General features: G+C 33.2%; 3 protein-coding genes and 1 long non-coding RNA gene across 9 annotated transcripts; 2 read left to right on the top strand and 2 right to left on the bottom strand.

Annotated features, from left to right (window-relative positions):
- Positions 1–239: 239 nt before the first annotated feature.
- On the bottom strand, positions 240–2,647 carry LOC103870029 (probable sugar phosphate/phosphate translocator At3g14410). The gene is made up of 7 exons (XM_009148123.3): positions 2,385–2,647; positions 2,097–2,204; positions 1,534–1,568; positions 1,336–1,448; positions 992–1,253; positions 646–914; positions 240–569 (listed from the first exon to the last, which is right to left on the bottom strand). The coding sequence occupies exons 1-7, from the start codon at positions 2,484–2,486 to the stop codon at positions 415–417; spliced, it is 1,044 nt and encodes a 347-aa protein (XP_009146371.1). The 5' UTR covers positions 2,487–2,647; the 3' UTR covers positions 240–414.
- A 1,594-nt stretch (positions 2,648–4,241) lies between these two features.
- On the top strand, positions 4,242–12,722 carry LOC103870027 ((S)-2-hydroxy-acid oxidase GLO1-like). 6 transcript variants are annotated; one of them, XM_009148120.3, is made up of 12 exons: positions 10,088–10,348; positions 10,470–10,620; positions 10,718–10,842; positions 10,948–10,994; positions 11,126–11,203; positions 11,279–11,403; positions 11,506–11,572; positions 11,676–11,738; positions 11,830–11,899; positions 11,980–12,080; positions 12,161–12,265; positions 12,354–12,722. In XM_009148120.3, exons 2-12 carry the CDS (start codon positions 10,484–10,486, stop codon positions 12,546–12,548), a joined length of 1,113 nt encoding a protein of 370 aa, XP_009146368.2. In that variant the 5' UTR covers positions 10,088–10,348; positions 10,470–10,483; the 3' UTR covers positions 12,549–12,722. The 6 variants fall into 6 exon arrangements, with proteins under 6 accessions (XP_033148694.1, XP_033148696.1, XP_033148695.1 ...); XM_009148119.3 differs by having other exon boundaries at positions 10,098–10,352; XM_033292803.1 differs by lacking the exons at positions 10,088–10,348; positions 10,470–10,620; positions 10,718–10,842; ... (3 more) ...; positions 11,506–11,572; positions 11,676–11,738 and adding exons at positions 4,242–4,498; positions 4,602–4,726; positions 7,567–7,613; ... (2 more) ...; positions 8,117–8,207; positions 8,312–8,374.
- Positions 12,723–13,103: 381 nt separating this feature from the next.
- Positions 13,104–13,867, bottom strand: LOC103870026. Its single transcript, XM_009148118.3, has 2 exons — positions 13,594–13,867; positions 13,104–13,498 (listed from the first exon to the last, which is right to left on the bottom strand). Exons 1-2 carry the CDS (start codon positions 13,753–13,755, stop codon positions 13,430–13,432), a joined length of 231 nt encoding a protein of 76 aa, XP_009146366.1. The 5' UTR covers positions 13,756–13,867; the 3' UTR covers positions 13,104–13,429.
- A 223-nt stretch (positions 13,868–14,090) lies between these two features.
- LOC117134428 lies at positions 14,091–17,839 on the top strand. Its single transcript, XR_004458595.1, has 2 exons — positions 14,091–15,252; positions 17,262–17,839. It is a non-coding gene; the product is annotated as an uncharacterized LOC117134428 (long non-coding RNA).
- The last annotated feature ends 1,006 nt before the right edge of the window (positions 17,840–18,845 follow it).

The following is an 18,845-nucleotide window of genomic DNA, read 5'->3' as shown; positions in this document are numbered from 1 at the left end:
TTAAATATAAATTCCAGGTAGATTAACGGAAAAGGAAATACGACTAAAAAAAGGAAATCCTCTTACTGGGCTTTTTAGGCCCATTTAAAGCGAATAAGGAGGTCAAAGCATAATCATACGACTTGTGGCGCTATTTTTTTTACACGTGTATTTTTCAGCTGAACTATGAAACAAATTAAGAAATTTTGCTTAAGGAAAAAAAATTAGACAAAATATACTTTTTTATGTGAATGATAAAATATTCGTTCGGCTTTCATATATCAACTACATAAAAATTACATTGTTTTGAGTAAAAATCATTAGAGAACTGGACAGATTGATTGATCCTCTTTTCTTTTTCCTTTCAGATTGAATTCGTATGAGTTGTTTATATAATTCGGAAGGTACATTTCATAAAAAACAATTAAGATTACCTTATGACTGATGAGAAACTACATCAGTATCATCTCTCTGTGTATTGGGCAGTGACACCAACGGTATCGATTCACCATCTCCTGGAGTTTCGGAGGTAACTCGAGATGCTTCCTTCTTCAGCTTATGGTTGTTATAAGCTGCTACACCGGCAATAGCTGCGTGTAAACAGACAAAGCACCAGTTATAAGAGAAGTCAATTGGTTATATGAGGAGCTTTTTGTTTTGACTTACCAATGGCATAACCAAAAAGATTGATGACTGTGAGTTTTGTGTCGGCAAAGAGAAGAGCTGAGACCAAAACAACCACCCAATCCTTGACAACGCCAGCGACTCGGATAGTAAGAGCACTCGTATGAGAGATCACCAAGAAAACCGACAAGTTGAGAGCAAATGTACAGAGGGAGTTAAGTGTCAGCACTACGAAATGGAAGTTCCACGGGCCATTCCCATCCATCTTCGACTTCTCTAGAAAGATCCACGGTACAAACAAGCAAACAGCACTGCGAAAAGACGAGGCACATAAAGATAAAGTAATAAGCTTTAGCATAATGATAGAATTGAAGAAGAGTTCTTTTACCTGCAGGGGCTCACATAGTACATAAGAGAGATTGGGTTTAGCTTGATGCCTTTCCTCTTGACAAGAATCTCCATGAAGATCAGCCTCAGTGCTTCTCCAACGACGCCACCCATTTGGTAAACCACTCCGATCCAGTTGATGTTCAACTCCCCATACGAGGCTACTAAAACGCCGAAACTTATGATAGACATAATCAAAAGCATCCTGCAGCTCATCATTTCAAGCCCAGCAGCTACTCCAAGGATAAACACAGCAACAGGCACTGCAAGTATATGATCCAAGAATGTATTGGTATCCAACAATCCAGCTCACTACTAAGGTGTAAGTAGACAACATGCACTTACTTATAGCCTTCAACATCTGGGCAAATGCAACTGAGATGTAGAGGTAGGCAGTGTTTCCTAACCAGAGGGTCATCGCAAACATGGCACCTATTGGAATAACTGATGTAACATATCTGAGTACATAAAAGCGAGTTGTTCATTAACTAAACCAAAGATCGAGTACTAATTTGAAAATTCAAACTCCTCGTTCTTCCTTACATTTCTAATGTCATTCCTTCCTCAACCTTCACGATCTTCATGGAGAAATAAACAAGTAAAGACCAAAAAGTTACTCCCTCCGAAGTTTTCACGCATATTAAAAAAACACAATCTAAACATCTGGTAAAATGCCCCCGTAACGCAGCAGATAAAGTACATAGTCCGTTTTAGGGATTGGTGACTTACCCATTCAGTGACTTTGGCACTGGATGGACGTTACCAAAATTGGGATACAAATGGTCCAATGGAAGCAAGAATTTCCAGGAGCATTTGAAACATTTGGTTTTTGAGTGGAAGAACCGTTTTCAAGTAGTGTTCGATCGATTATGTATGCATCGTTTTTAAAAATTATTAAATTTCAATATTTTTTAACTAATAGTCTTTCAATAAATCTAATTAATTTTACTGAAATTTGCAATTTTTGTATAGAAAACATAAAAAAAAATCTATCTTTGTGAAACAAATTTTTTTTCTAAAACTTATACCTTGGTGAAACGGAGGGAGTAGAACTGAACTTTATGCATTCTTACTAACTCATGAACTAATAAAGGAAGAAACATTACCTTGAGAACTTTGGTAAGAAGAAAGCACAAGACAGAGGAGAAGATCATGTGGAGTAAAGTCAGTCCAAGCGGATAAGGAAAGTTTATTTCCTTAGATGACAAAACCCACTGCACAGGAAGAGTAGCAAGTCAGATACAAGAATGTTATTCACTGAAGCAAACCTTTTCTTCACACAATCACAATCAGTGTGAATCATTAGTTGCTAAATCCTTCACAAATCGAATACAATACGATGTGGAGAACACAGATCCATGGAAAGAGAGGTAGTGTGAGGTTTTAGGTTAAACCTTGTTGAAGAAGATTTGACCGCTAGAAAGAGCGATGTAGAGAAGAATGTAAGCGTAGGTCACGAATTCATCTCTCATGAATCCTCTGCTCCGATCCGCCATTGTGATCGATTACTAAATGATCTTTCGATTCGATCACGGGAAAAAGAAGAGTTGTCGCCTCTGTTTTGAACTTGGTTGCTTTCTTTTACCTTTTTCGTCTTCTCTCTTCTCCTTCACTGAAAGCATTTCACTTTTCCGTCTTCTCAAACAACACCGTCTATATAGAGGAGCGACGGTGCGAAGAAGTGGGTCCCACTTTTATTTTCCTCCTCGACGGATGACGTGTTATGGGCTTTTCGTTAGCCTAATAGTTTGCTCTTATTATAAGGGCCATTGATGTTCTTTCCCGTATCAATACCGATCATTTCCGAACTATACCAAATCCTTATTTTTACAAGCAATTAATAAAAATCATTAATGACATTTAAATTTTTTTAGACCTACGAATACACGCAAATAAATTTATAAATAATAGACCTACAGATACACCTAAATGGACATTTAACAAACACTATTATTTTCATAAATCTATGTATCAATATTCAAAATAGATAATTCGAATATTATGCAGATTTTTAATACGAACCAAAACTCTATATCCTAAACCACATATCATATATATATTTGAATATCATTTTTCCGTGTATAATATCATTTTGTACATAATATTGATATGGCGATTACGAGTGTTTAAGAATATATTTTAAAAATTATCTTAAAATTAATTTTTAAATATAAAATAAAAAACAAACTTATAATAGATTATTAATAACGAAAATAAACTAATATTGTCATATCAATAAGATTTTTTATATTATCATTTTCATTTGGATAACATAATAAAATTTCATAATATTCTAAAGAATCACAATATGTTATATTAAAAATATATAAGTAATTTAATAAAAAATTAAAAATACTATCATATATTTTATGTTTTTATCGAATCAATGGTATCAGATCGTCGGTTAATAGTGAGTTTTTGGGTTTTTGATCAATAAATAAATAAAACAAACCCGCGATTTTTAAGCGCATGTCAAAATCTAGTTTTTAATCTTAAATCTTTGCATCCCTCAAATTTAAACCCTCAAGATTTGTTAACATTAGGGATATATTTTTTACCTCTTCGATAAAACATTTTTGTGATTTTAAACTCGGAATAAAAGTTTTGTATATATGTATCGCCATGCTATTAATTAATTAATTATTTTGATTTAAGGTCTTTTCTTTCTAAGATATGTAATAGAATAATCTGGTTGAAGTGTAATTATCATACGTCTGTAATGTATTGTATGTCCTAGAATATGTCCCATTCTTATAACCTTTTCGGAGAGTCGATGACTCTTCATAACTATTATCTTGACACCAAAGAAGAGTTTGATCCAATGTTTTATTTCTATCTTAGTTGATCATGTTTCAACACAAAAAGTATATTAATTTTTCCTAATATCTAAATAATTTTATCTGTAAATAATGCATATCTGATTTCATCCATAAATCGATTTTTTTCCTATGAATTCTGGTCTCAATAAAAATGCTTGTGTGTTCTATTTGTGATAAGAAAAAATTAATGCTATTGTAGAATATTTCTATATGCCAAAACGTTATATATTTTATGTTAAATATTTGGCATGTACTACTAGTTGGGTAACAGTGTGAATAAAATGGATCAGAAGCTGGAGGTGAAGAATGGAAGAGGAGATACGCGAACAGATGGGTTGTATCTAATCCACAAGCAACTTGTGTGTTCCGTTTCTTCGCTTCTCTTCCATATTATCGTTCAAGGAAAAAAATAATTCCATAAACATTAGCATGGCAGCTATAAACTAACTCAAGCCTTTTCAAAACTCTTCTTTTTTTTAGCTAAAAGTTTACAAAAAAAAAAGTTTCAAATTATTCTTTTTCAAAATTCTTTTGACTGATTAACATCTGAAAATGGAGATTACAAACGTTAACGAGTATGAAGCGATTGCAAAGGAGAAGTTGCCTAAGATGGTATACGACTACTATGCTTCTGGTGCAGAGGACCAATGGACTCTTCAAGAGAACAGAAACGCTTTTGCTAGGATCCTGTCAGTTTTTTATTTTCTTTAAGATATTATTACTTTTCTTATTGGGCTTTCAAGAGATGTGATTTGATATTATGTGCAATATACCTTTGGTATGATTAAACAGCTTTCGGCCTCGGATTCTGATTGATGTGACCAAGATTGATATGACTACGACTATCTTGGGGTTCAAGATCTCGATGCCTATCATGGTTGCTCCTACTGCCATGCAAAAGATGGCTCACCCAGAAGGTCTGCCCTATTTCTAGGCCTCTGCGTTTAGTTCGGGTTCGGATATGGTATTTCGGGTATTTGATACTGGGGTCTAGAATCCGTCGGGGTTTTTAGCATATCGGATCAAATTTGGATATTTTAATTCAAGTTCGGTTATTTCGATTCGGGTTTGAATAATTGGATTTTGAAAAAAAAAAATTAAATTATTCATTGCTCAAGTTTTTTGTACTTACAATTTTACAATTAACTTAATTTATTTTTTTTATTTTTAATAGGTTGGACGATTAACATGTTTGTAGATAAAATTTTGAAAATAGAAAAATACTAATACTAATCTCGTTTTGTTTTGAGATTTTGGATGCAATTTTTGTTAATACATGAAACAAGAAGTTAGAAATGTATTTAAATGAGTTGCAAATCATTTTTCCAGCATTATATGTATATTATCTGATCTTGAGTCATGTACAATCTCTATAACATTATCTCAGAAGTCAGGTTTTTATGCGTCGCGCTCACATCTCTCACGGTGGTTGATTACACTAATACCCTTAATGAATTAACAATATTACATTTAAATACTATTACTGAATTTTTATTTAGTTTTCTTTTTAAAATTTTTAAAATAACATATATAATAAAAAGGAAACAATTATAAAGTTTAAAAAAAAATTAAAACGAAAATATATCTATATATAATATGATTTCATTAAAATGAAAGTTCACAAAATAGAAATATTCTATTTAAAAAATATTTTAAATAACATAAAATATACTTTTTGAAGTAATAAAATATTTGAATATATATTTTTTATATAATGTGATTTCATAAAACAGCATTCACACACATAATCTTTGATATTAGAAAAAGAAATATTATTTCTTTTAAAACATAATTTTAAACAATACAAAAAATGTATATATTCAAAGTAATATAAATAATTATTATATACCTATATATTTTCATAGGTGATTACATAAAATAATTAAGTAGCATAAACTGATATATGTTTAATTGACTAAAATAGTATCTAATTAGTATTATTGAAATGTTTTATTTATTTTTATATATTTAGTTGACTATAAAATCTTTCAATTACAGTAAAAAAAATCTATAAATTATCTTTTACTTATATAATATGGTTTTTAAAATGCAATCACACAATTTTTTTAACTGCTTATTTTTTTAAGAGATTTAAAAAAAAACAAAAAAATTAACAATAAATATCTTTTGATCAAATAATTACAAAATATTTTAAAACAACATAACACTATATACTTTAACGAGGTAGATATAATATAATTTATCCTTATTAAAATTATTTGTTTTTATAATATTAAATTTTCTTTTAGATTTTATGTTTTTATGGTTGTGGAACTTAATATGACTATAACTAAAATACCAAAGCAAATCTAAATTCTTATTTTAAGTATTATTTAAAATAAATTTCAGTTTACCATTTAATAAATTTAAAGCATAAAATTATTTAGAATTTATAAAATATTTTAATTATTGTAAATATTGATATGTGTTCATGAGTTTCCAAAAATGTATTAGTTACTTATGTATGTAACTTAATATTAATCATCGCTTTATTTTCTGATATTTTGTTCTTTTAAAAAAAAAATCAACATATAATTTTATAAATATTATTAAACGACATGCACATTTAAACGATAAATAAAATTAATTTTATTTTACTTAATTATTATAAAAACTAATTATACTTCAGTTTGAATTTGAAAGAATATATGTAACTTACTCACAACATGAGTGACTCGACTAATCCAACATATATCTAAAATCATAGATTCAAATACAATAAAAATATATAATTTTATAATAATAATTTATTTTATAAATGAATATTATAGGATGACCCAAAACATGTTAATAAATGAAAATAAAATATTAACCTACTGTAATACTTTAGTTTTTTTTGTAAAAGTTATATATATGCATGAGACTGTAGAATATTATCGTTATATTAATTTACGTAATTTGGAATCAGACACTTTAGTTTATTTTATATTTCATTTTAAGCACAATATATCTTATGTAATACATAATTTTCCTCAGATATATTTACATATCTAAGACAATAACCAATGTAAATGCAAATAAGAAAAATAATCATAATTTTAATATATTTAAAATAAAAAATATTATAATTGAATTCAGAGAAATAGATGCAATCTAATATATCCAAATGATAACTAAATCGACTATAAAAAATAAAATTGACTAGATATAATATATATATAATCATATTCTAATTAAAGTAATATAATATTGTTAATATAAATTATGCATTGAAATTATAAATTAATTTAAAATTAAAAATACATAACAATCAATTATTATAGTATATTTACTTTATAAATATTTATTCCCGTGTATGAGCACGGGAAAATCACCTAGTATCAATATAAATATTTTGAATAAAATGAGAGAAGTAAACTAGGAATATTACAGTGTTAAGTATATAGATATGTTCGCTTATCTTCGGAAATCCATATACGGGTTTAGATATTACCCGTTCGGGTTTGTATATTCAATCTCTCCTAACTCAATACCTGTTCGGGTATTTTGCTACTTCGATTCGGATTTTGGTTTGGGTTTTTTGTGTCGTGTTCGGATACGGGTTCAGGTATTGGGTAAAATGCCTAACCCTACCTATTTATGAAACATTTGTAGAGAGAGAGAGAGAGAGAGAGAGAGAGAGAGAGAGAGAGAGAGAGAGAGAGAGAGAGAGAGAGAGAGAGAGAGAGAGAGAGAGAGAGAGAGAGAGAGAGAGAGAGCTTTAGTGTATATAGCTAGAGGCAAAGCCTGAGGCTTGTTTTAATAAAAACTAATGCAGGGGAATTAGCTACGGCTAGAGCTTCATCTGCTGCTGGTACCATCATGGTATGTTACAAAGCAGACTATTAACGTTTATGGTCTTTGAAGTTTATTAATCCACCATCTATGCATAACCGTGCCTCTGGTTTGTGTTCTTTTCTTCCATGATGGTTTCAGACACTATCTTCATGGACTACTTCGAGCGTTGAAGAAGTTGCTTCCACAGGGCCAGGGATCCGGTTTTTCCAGATCCGGTTTTTCCAGTTACAAGTAAGCAATTAATGTCACTTGTTATTACAAAGGTGGTCACGCTTGTTGGTTGACACATTATGATCGTTCCGAGTAGGTATACAAGAACAGGAAAGTGGTTGAGCAGCTGGTGAGAAGAGCTGAGAGGGCAGGGTTCAAAGCCATTGTGCTCACTGGAGACGCCCCAAGGTTAGGTCGCAGAGAGTCTGATATTAAGAACAGGTAAAAGCCAAGTCAGTTAAAATGTGATCACAGTTGATTAGATTTGAACACGCAAGCAAACATGTAGGTGAGTAACGACATGTGGTCTTCTAATGCAGATTCACTTTGCCTCCAAACCTTGCATTGAAAAACTTCGAAGGTCTTGACCATGGAAAGATAGACGAGTTAATCATCATCAAATACTATCCAGTACTATACTCTATATAGTGGCGATGAACCACTCATATAACAAGCTTGAAGAATAAGGGTTTTATTTCCTGATTATGTTCCTAAACTTGTTTTGTTTCCACTAGGCCAATGACTCTGGCTTAGCTTCTTATGCTGGTGGTCAAATTGACCGTACCTTGAGCTGGAAGGTAAGATGGCATAGCAAAACAGATTCGTTGGAAACAGAAACTTGATTCAGATTTCACTAACTTTCATCTACATAAACAGGATGTTCAGTGGCTCCAGACAATCACCAACATGCCGATTCTTGTTAAGGGTGTTCTCACAGGAGAAGACGGTAAGCTACTATCTGACAAACAAATCTCTTTTTCACTTAAGTTTTGTAAAGACACCTAACTAGGTCAACTATTATTATCTTCGTGCAGCAAGGATAGCGATTCAGGCTGGAGCAGCAGGGATCATTGTATCAAACCCTGTTCGTTTGGTTACCGGTCAGCGGCAGTGTCTGCATCGGCGGCGGCAGCAGCGCCAATGAAAACAGTTGTTGTTCGTTTTGCAAACGCTAACGCTGACGCTGCAAAAGATTATTGTTCGTTTAGAAGACGCAGGAAGTTGAGGTCGACGCCGACGCTGCCACATGAAGCAAATTTTTGTAAATAATTAATTAGGTTAAGGGTAAAATAGTAAATTACGTTATTGGCCGTAGGTTTTATGCCGCGAACGCAGTTTTTATCGGCGTCAACCGTTCGGACGCGGCGTCTTCCTGCGTCAACGAAACGAACAAGAGTTGACGCAGAATGTTGACGCTGCCGCCGGTACCTGTGGCAACCAAACGAACAGCCCTTATGTCCCAGCAACAATCTCAGCCCTTGAAGAGGTACATCACTATCATCAACTACAAACATCAATTTGTGTTGTTTCAAGAAGTGCTCATGTATTAAAACATTTCATCAATGTCCATCATGTGTGCAGGCTGTTAAAGCGACACAAGGACGAGTTCCTGTCTTCTTAGATGGAGGTGTTCGACGTGGCACTGATGTCTTCAAGGCACTTGCACTAGGAGCTTCCGGAATATTTGTAAGCATCATATATATTTTTGCATTTACAGGAAAATCACTTGAAACCATTGACAGTAGTAACACATTATATGTGTGCTCAGATTGGAAGACCAGTGGTATTCTCACTTGCTGCTGAAGGAGAAGCTGGAGTTAGAAAAGTGCTTCAGATGTTACGTGATGAGTTCGAGCTAACCATGGCACTAAGTGGATGCAGGTCTCTCAGTGAGATCACTCGGAACCACATTGTCACCGAGTGGGACACTCCACGCCATTTGCCTAAGTTATAGAGACCACCAAACCAGAGAACAATAACAAGAGAGAGCTATGTAATATGGCTAAACCTCTTGATATTCTTCTGCTTGGTCAACTTTGGCTTCATACTCTGCTGTTTATATCAAAGAAAAACTTGTTTCTCTCCGTATCGAAATCTCAAAACAGACTAGAGATTCACTATTATGCTATTTGGCTACTTCTACCTTCAGTCCCATTCTTCTTTCTTATACAACAGAGACAACTAGAGATCGGTTCACAAAGCAAAAGAGCACAAAACAATACAATGCAAGAACATAGATATACGTAATGTGGTAACATACATAGGTATGTTCAATCAATAGTGCAGAGGGTCGGGTCAGAGAGGTGTGACAAGTTTTTGGGCTTGAATATTATAACTAGGCCTATTGTTTTATATCATTTGGCTCATGAATCAAGTTCTTCCTCCTCTGGATGCTTTTTTACTTTCATCAACTCTTGGATAATTACGTCCTTACAAAAAAGGAGGAATAAAAAACAAATGGCTTACAAATTATTAGGAGCGATAATAGGAAAGAAAATCTAAGGAGCACACAAAGTTGCTTAATGAATCAGATACACACAGATTCCATCTGATCTTTGTCCGTATCTCCTTATTCATTCTTAACCTTTAGAATCTCATCCATATCAGTTTCTATTGCCAACAGTTTTTTTCATCTGTTTACAGAATCCACAAGCTAAGTTAACCCATCACAACATAATCAACATATAAACGTTGACATATATAAAATTATATAAGGTTTCTTTGCTATACACAACCTTCATTCTCTCCGGAGAGCTTAGTTCTCGTCAGAAGTGAGTGAGTGTTTCTGTTTTTAATACCAAACAGCGTTCATGGACTTGTTTGGATAAGACTTTGTCTGAATATTACAACAGATAAACTAACTCAAGCCCTTTGTTTTTGCTCTTTTGACAGATTAACATCTGAAAATGGAGATCACAAACGTAACCGAGTATGAAGCGATTGCAAAGGAGAAGTTGCCTAAGATGGTATACGACTACTATGCCTCTGGTGCAGAGGACCAATGGACTCTTCAAGAGAACAGAAACGCTTTCGCTAGGATCCTGTTAGTTTTTTTCTGTTCTTTAAGACAATATACTTTTTTGTTTGGTTAAATGGTTTAACAAGATATGTGATTTGATACCTTTGGGATGTTTAAACAGCTTTCGACCTCGGATTCTGATTGATGTGAGCAAGATTGATATGACAACAACCATCTTGGGTTTCAAGATCTCCATGCCCATCATGGTTGCTCCTACTGCCATGCAGAAGATGGCTCACCCTGAAGGTAAAACATTCTGTAGAAGAAAAATAACGTAGAGAGTGGAAATTAGTTTTAGCATCACTAGAGACTAAGGATTTGCTCTAACGAGTATGATGGAAACTAATACAGGCGAATATGCTACGGCTAGAGCTGCCTCTGCTGCTGGAACCATCATGGTATGTTATTATGTCATTACTAAACATTTTAATCTAAAGCAAGATACATAAACTTATTGGTGTTCGGAGCTTCTTAATCCAAATACACAATACTCATGTCTATGTTTTGAATTATTACATGATGCTTTCAGACACTATCTTCATGGGCTACTTCCAGTGTCGAGGAAGTTGCTTCCACAGGGCCAGGGATTCGTTTTTTCCAGCTCTATGTAAGTAATCTCAGTTACTTGTCTTAAGACCTGGCCACGCCTGATTTTTTGACACGTTATGATTGTTCTGAGTAGGTATACAAGAACAGAAATGTTGTTGAGCAGCTGGTGAGAAGAGCCGAGAGGGCAGGGTTCAAAGCCATTGCTCTCACTGTAGACACCCCAAGGCTAGGTCGCAGAGAGTCTGATATCAAGAACAGGTAAATGCCAAGTCAGTTAAAAATGTGATCATAGTTGATTGGATTTTAAGATGCAGATACAGAGCTAGAAAGCATAAAGTGTTGTGTGGTCTTCTTATACAGATTCACTTTGCCTCCAAACCTGACACTGAAGAACTTTGAAGGTCTTGACCTTGGAAAGATGGACGAGGTAAGTATCCATCAGATACTATCTGAATATGTTTCTCAAAACAAGTCTTAAAGCAGTCTTGTTATGTTTAAGTTTCTTGAGCTTGTTCTCTTCCCACCTGCAGGCCAATGACTCTGGCTTGGCTTCATATGTTGCTGGTCAAATTGACCGAACCTTAAGCTGGAAGGTACGAGAGTAAAATAGTTTAAGAGATAAAACATCAAACCGGGTAGTTAAACTTGATTTAGGACAAGTCTAACTTTCATCTACACAAACAGGATGTCCAGTGGCTCCAGACAATCACCAAAATGCCGATTCTTGTCAAGGGTGTTATCACCGGGGAGGATGGTGAGTTTACCATCTGACAAACAAATGTGTCTTCTTCACTTAAGTTTAGTCTAAGTCAACTATTGTTATCCTCCGTACAGCAAGGATAGCGGTTCAAGCTGGAGCAGCAGGGATCATTGTGTCAAACCATGGAGCTCGCCAGCTTGACTATGTCCCAGCAACAATCTCAGCCCTTGAAGAGGTACATCATTCTCCACTATAAAGATCAAATTGGTGTGCTCATGTACAGCAACAACTTCAGCTTTGTTGTCCTGTGTTCAGGTTGTCAAGGCGACACAAGGACGTATCCCTGTCTTCTTAGACGGTGGTGTTCGCCGTGGCACTGATGTTTTCAAGGCACTTGCTCTTGGAGCTTCCGGGATATTTGTAAGCATCGTATCTTTAATTTACCAGAAAGCTGCTTGACACCTTTGATAGTAATAACACTATATTTGTATGCCTTCTCAAATCACAGATTGGAAGACCAGTGGTGTTCTCACTTGCTGCTGAAGGAGAAGCTGGAGTCAGAAAAGTGCTTCAGATGCTACGTGATGAGTTCGAGCTGACAATGGCACTAAGTGGCTGCAGGTCTCTCAAGGAAATCACCCGTAACCACATCACCACCGAATGGGACACTCCACGCCCTCCACACCCTTCGGCCAGGTTATAGAGAGACCAAAACAACAAGCGAACATGTAATGTGATGGCTACACTTTCTCATTGGGTCTACTTTGCTACCCTATCTAAAGACTTGTTTCTCCCTATGTCGAATCGCAAACTATGCCTAGTGATTCTTGTAATATTATTTGGCTTCTTCTACTTACCTTCTATTCTTCTTGCGTAAACAACATCGACAAGTATCTATTAGATCATATAAAACTAAAACACACATTATAAAACCACCAAACCATGAGATTATATATCTTCACCTCCTATGCGTAGATTGAGCTCACAAATACGCTAAACTCTACGAATTGATTATATCAGTTTCTTTTCTTGTGATTCATAAAGATCAGTATGAACATTGACACGCCAATAAGCCAAGCGCGATGGCTATATCACTCAAAATCCAAACGAACTTAAGGATACATTAGACAATGATTAACCTCGATTCTTACGATGGGGTTCTTAGCTTCAGCTACAAGCTAAGAAACACTTTTAACTAAGAACCATCTTTTAAATAAGAGATATAAGAAAAAAAAACAAAAACAAAAATGTCAAATCATGAATTAATAACCCAAATTAAGAACCAGATTAATGATGCTCTTAGAAAAGGAGAATTACATAAGTTTCGATTGGTGACCTTTTCGGAAACACGAAGAACGAATAGGAAAAGAACGTATAGGAATAAAATTGCAGAAATGAAAAAGAGAATTACATAAGTTTCCACTGTTCCTTTTCGTTCCTTGGTCACCATTCAAAACCATAGAGAAAATAAACAAAGTGACAACATTTACTACAAGAGAAGAAGGCTAATCAAATGCGTTGTACACAAACAATGTACGAGTTGTACTAACCATTCAATACAAATTCTTTATTTATTTTTTTCAGCTAGAACGGCCATACGTCATATCCACGAGGCTTCTCAACAAGAATCCGATTGTACTCCGGCCTCGCCGTCTGCAAAAAATTAACAAAAACAACTCCAATCAAATTAAGAAAATAACGCGAGATGAATAAAAGCAATTTGCTGACGATCGTTAGGTGAATTTTACCAGATCTTTGAAGATGACGTAGGCTATAACGAAGAATAGCACAAACAGGATCTCAAACTCAGCTAATCGGAATAGAGAAAACACTGAGTCGACAAACCGAGTCAGGATGGAGTCGTCCCTCCTCATGCCAGCTCGATTCGTTCCCGCACGCCGTCCGATCATCCTCGAAAATCTTCCCCTCGGCTTTGATAGCGGATCACCGTCGCTCGCTCCTCGTTTTGTTTTCTCTCTCGTCTTGCCCGGTGAGTTCGTAATAACTGTCAACGAATAAGAAAATAAGCATTTACTTTTCTAAGGCTCTCATGGGCCATAAATGGGCCTTAAATCACTAAAGCCTTCTACAACTTATTGCAATATTAGTTGTTATCGTACAATGGGCCGAACCTGGACAGAAATGGGCCTTATAGCACGACAAGGTGTTTATTAGTATAGCACGGACTGCGCGTTTTATAGAGAGGAACATAGAAACGCCAAACGCGTTCTTCGTGATTTTTTTTTTTTTTTGCTAAAATCTTCTTAGTGATTTACAATGCAGATTCTATTCTTATTGCTTTTATTGCTGGATATGTAACGTCTTCTTTCCGGACAATGATGCTTCTCTATGCCGGAGTTCCTAACTGGCTTTGAGCTTATGGTCTTTCTGAACATTTGATCTGTTTGTCATTAACTTCTCAATATCTACGTGAAAAGACCATGTAATGAGATAATTATAAATTTCCAAATCTTGTTTTGAAAGTTTGTAGTATCTAGTTGGTTTAGCATATTCAGAAGAGAGGATTGGTCAGCATGTTCTCTGTTTTACGTTATTTGGTCAAAGGTCACTAGGCAGTATATTGATTTTGGTAGCATTGTTGTTTGATTAACAGATAATAATTTGCGTCACTGATCCCTTGATCAGAACTCTTTGTAGTTCCAATATGGCGGCCGATTGATTTTGGCGGCATATAAGAAGCATTGTTTTCATGTCATTAAAGAGATGTGGAGAGAATGTTATGTTCTGCTTTTTAATCAGTTAATGCCCTATGAGACTGGGTCTGTGGTTACGTTGACGGTCACGTGGTTGTGTCTTTCTCGACCCTCGAAACCTCTAATACGTCCAGAGGTTTTTGCGCGTGGCTGATTGTGACTTTTTTTTATCTCTTATGGGAATATGACGATGATGATTGAATGATTTCAGTTCGTTAAATCCAAAAAATATGGAGAAACAAAGAAACAAAATTGGTCCCGTTATCCATTTGGTGGCTTTCAATCATGTGCGAAGTTTTCATATCATCTTAAGCCGTTCATTGCAGCTTGCATGCAGACAGATTTTTATTGTATATTGTAAAAGATGAAAACTAATTAAATAATATATAACTGTAAACATATATCTAAAAGGTCCTGGATAAAGTTTTGAAACATAGCATATCTTCTGCATATTCAAGTTTAATCACCTTTTTTTGTTCAACGTTTAATCACATTCATATATATTCATATATATATATATATGTATATGTTTTTTTGGTACTGGTCTACTGGGTGAAGATTTTAAGCTAAAACCCTAATTAATAGTTATGACTTCTGTACAATGTCAGATATTCTTGTCGCTTGAGAAAAAGCCTAATTATTAAAAAATAATTAAGTGGAGCAAATTTTACCAAATTGTCTGCTATATGGTTTGTGCAAATCATATATCAAAATCGCTTTTTGGTCTTTGTATGATTGTATCCGAAGGAAATTACGCGCGTCTACAAAACTAGATTTTGCTATGTATATAACCAAATGAGAATTCGGCCAAAAAAAACACAAACTTTTCACGAATTGCCAAAGAAAACCTGTACTCGAGCCTGGCCAAAAAAATCATTTACTTTTGTTGACTTTTTTAGTTTATTAATACAGGATTTGAAATTAAAAATAAGTAAACCCCTGGATTTGAACCCAGGTTGGTTGGTCAAATGGCAAGGTCTTTTACCACTGGGCTACTCACACTTTCAATGTACTTACTAACATGTTTACTTTTATTTGATACATATTAAATGTAAAAAATTCTCTAAAAACTTAATAAAATCTTTAAAATTCCAAAAAAATTAAAAAATAAAGAAGATTTTTATAAAATTAATTTAGAAATTAAAATTAAAAATAAAATTTTATTTTTCTTTTTAAAAAATAAAAACTCTTCCAAAATTTTCTAAAAACTTAAAAAGATCTTTAAAATTTTATTGAAATTAAAAAATAAAAACTTTATCTTTAATTTTGAAATTAAAATTGAAATTAAAAAATCAAAAAATTTCCAAATTTTTCATTTTAAAAAAAAATCCAATTTTTTAAAAAATTATAATAAAATGCAAAAAATCAAAGTTACAATTATCAACTTTTTATGTGTGTACAATTAATTTCAACTTTTAGCAAATGTATTAAAAAAAATTGAAAAGTTTGGAAGATTTTTTATTTTTTGAAAAGAAAAAATAAAATTTTATTTTCTATTTTAATTTCAAAATTAATTTTATAAAAAATTTCTTTATTTTTTCAATTTTTTGGAATTTTAAAGATCTTTTTAAGTTTTTAGAAAATTTTGGAAGAGTTTTTATTTTTTAAAAAGAAAAAGAAAATTTTATTTTTAATTTTAATTTCTAAATTAATTTTATAAAAATCTTCTTTATTTTTTTAATTTTTTTGGAATTTTAAAGATCTTTTTAAGTTTTTAGAAAATTTTGGAAGAGTTTTTATTTTTTAAAAGGAAAAAGAAAGTTTTATTTTTAATTTTAATTTCTAAATTAATTTTATAAAAATCTTCTTTATTTTTTAATTTTTTTGGAATTTTAAAGATCTTATTAAGTTTTTAGAGAATTTTTTATATTTAACATGTATCAAATAAAAATAAACATGTTAGTAAGTACATTGAAAGTGCCAGTAGCCCAGTGGTAAAATACCTTGTCATTTGACCAACCAACCTGGGTTCGATTCTAGGGGTTTACATATTTTTAATTTCAAATCATGTAAAACGACGTCGTTTCATCTCATTTGCAAACGACGTCGTTTTACTTAACGCCAACAATAAACGACGTTAAATATTTCTGTTAAATTTGTTGACGGCGTGCTAAATTGGCAAGTCAGCGAAAACATTGTTAATTAATTCTAATTTCAATGAAAGTTTGGTGTTTTTTTGGTCAGCCCAAAAGTTCATGTTTTTTTTAGCAATTCGTGCAAAGTTCAGGTTTTTCTTGGCCGAATTCTCATAACCAAATCGATCTAATAAGTTTCAACAAATCAAACCAAAGAATAATTTTTGTTTTATTTATTATTTATTATGAGTTCGATAAAATCATATCTTTTGCACTTATGAATTATGTACAAGGAAACAAAAAAAAATCGATAAAGTATAGTAAAAAGAAGGGTGGATTTATATATATATAGCAACAATCAATAAAGAGGATAACGGGTAACATCTTAATCAGCGTATGTGAAATTCACGTGAACAATATTCAATATGACGGATGCTAAGAGTGTGATAATAATATAAGATAGTAATGCTTAAAACATTCAAAAGAAATTGTACTATATTCCGTCGAGATAAAAAGAAGTTTGTACTATAGTATACTAATATTATTAAATAATACGATCAAGGAAAAACATGATTGGCCTATCTTAACGCTGAAAGGTCGACCTCCACACTACACAAAATCCCCCAGATGTTTTAATGCTGTTGGTTTCTTTATGGGGAGCTTTACACTATAAAAAATCTATAAATAAATGTAGCATCAAATATTCAAATGAATCGATTAGTTTATATATAGCGTAGATCCAAGTAAAATCTGAATCTATATTTTTGGACCCATGAAACTAATACATGGTAGTTTCTAGTTAGTTAGGAATTAGGATAGTGTGTGGATACATGTATGATAAAGTTTTGTAAGTATAAGTAATGTGGCGTGCATTATTGGCATTTATCTTTTATAGAATATATGAGGCACGATTATAGTGGTATTCATCATCTCGTTCGTCACTCTTCCCAAACTTTTCATTTGAAAAGGAAACAATAATTTGAAATTTTATTTTCTGTTTGTTGCGGTAGGCATTTTTCTTTTATCCACAACAACGATCTTATGCCCAACGTACAGTGTGTGAACACGTGCCCTAGACAATATCAAGCAATTATCTCTTTCCATTTATTCTATTTTAAGGTTAATTTCTAATCTATTAGACCATGATTATTAGGTGAAACCCAAAATGAGTTTCTAAATTTTTTTTCTGTCTTATCTGATTTATAGAAAGAAAAAAAAAAATCAGAACTAATCGCGGACCGCCACGTGTCGCGGGGCCCGCAAAACAGTACAAAGATCACTCAAATATTGATCCTTAACCGGCGCTTTTGGTTACCGATTTTTATGTTTTTGTGGTCCTCCTAAAAAACTGCTAAAAGCCTCCGATGCACATGCCCTTAGTTCTTAGTTTGATCGACGAGAACTGCAGCAGTAGTAAACATTTAGATAATTAATTCGGTTTTGCATGGCCACATACTCGTTGCAGTTTTTTCCATTCGAGAGGGAGTCCAACTTATAAAACGACCAAGTTAATAGACATGTATGTGTTTATTATATAAACCATGCATAGTTCGACAATTTACAAAGTTATACGTACAAAGGACATATATGTGATTATTGTGCATATATAAAATCCTTCAATGATGTGAATGTATATTATATATTAACCACAGACATGGCAGCTTAGCGCAGTGGTGATGTTGTGTTCTTGGGTTCGATTTACCGTAGGAGGAATGCTTTACGCCAAAATGGTATCAGCCTCGGCTGGATCTCGGGCCTGGAGATTAGGGCATTGGTCCAGAACCACTGGATAATAAAAAAAATGTATATTATGTATTCCTTTCATGAAGCATGGAACTGTTTTGACTTCCCGATATAGCAACACATGTAAAAGCTCAATAAACAACAGACTGATAAAGCCCATTCTCAATAAACAACAGATTGATTTAAAATTTACACCCAAAAAAGCCAGATTGATAAGCCATTTTTCAAGAAAAAAAAAACAGATTGCTAAAAAAACGCTGTATATATATATATATATTTTTTATTTTTTTTTGTAACTTACGCTGTATAATGTATATTATTTGATTATTAAATCTTTCAAATAGAAAGCACAGAGGTCCCCTCAATACTTCTTGCCACTCTTTAGCAATTATTACTTTTGTATCTTTGGACAAATCAACATACTTGAGCTATTCTTTTTAAAAGAAAAACATACTTGAGATCATTTGG

The sequence above is a fragment of the Brassica rapa genome, chromosome A05 (genome assembly GCF_000309985.2).
Source record: "Brassica rapa cultivar Chiifu-401-42 chromosome A05, CAAS_Brap_v3.01, whole genome shotgun sequence".
Taxonomy (NCBI): Eukaryota; Viridiplantae; Streptophyta; class Magnoliopsida; order Brassicales; family Brassicaceae; genus Brassica; species Brassica rapa.
Note: the sequence above shows the minus strand (reverse complement) of the source record. Positions and strands in the feature narration are given on the sequence as shown.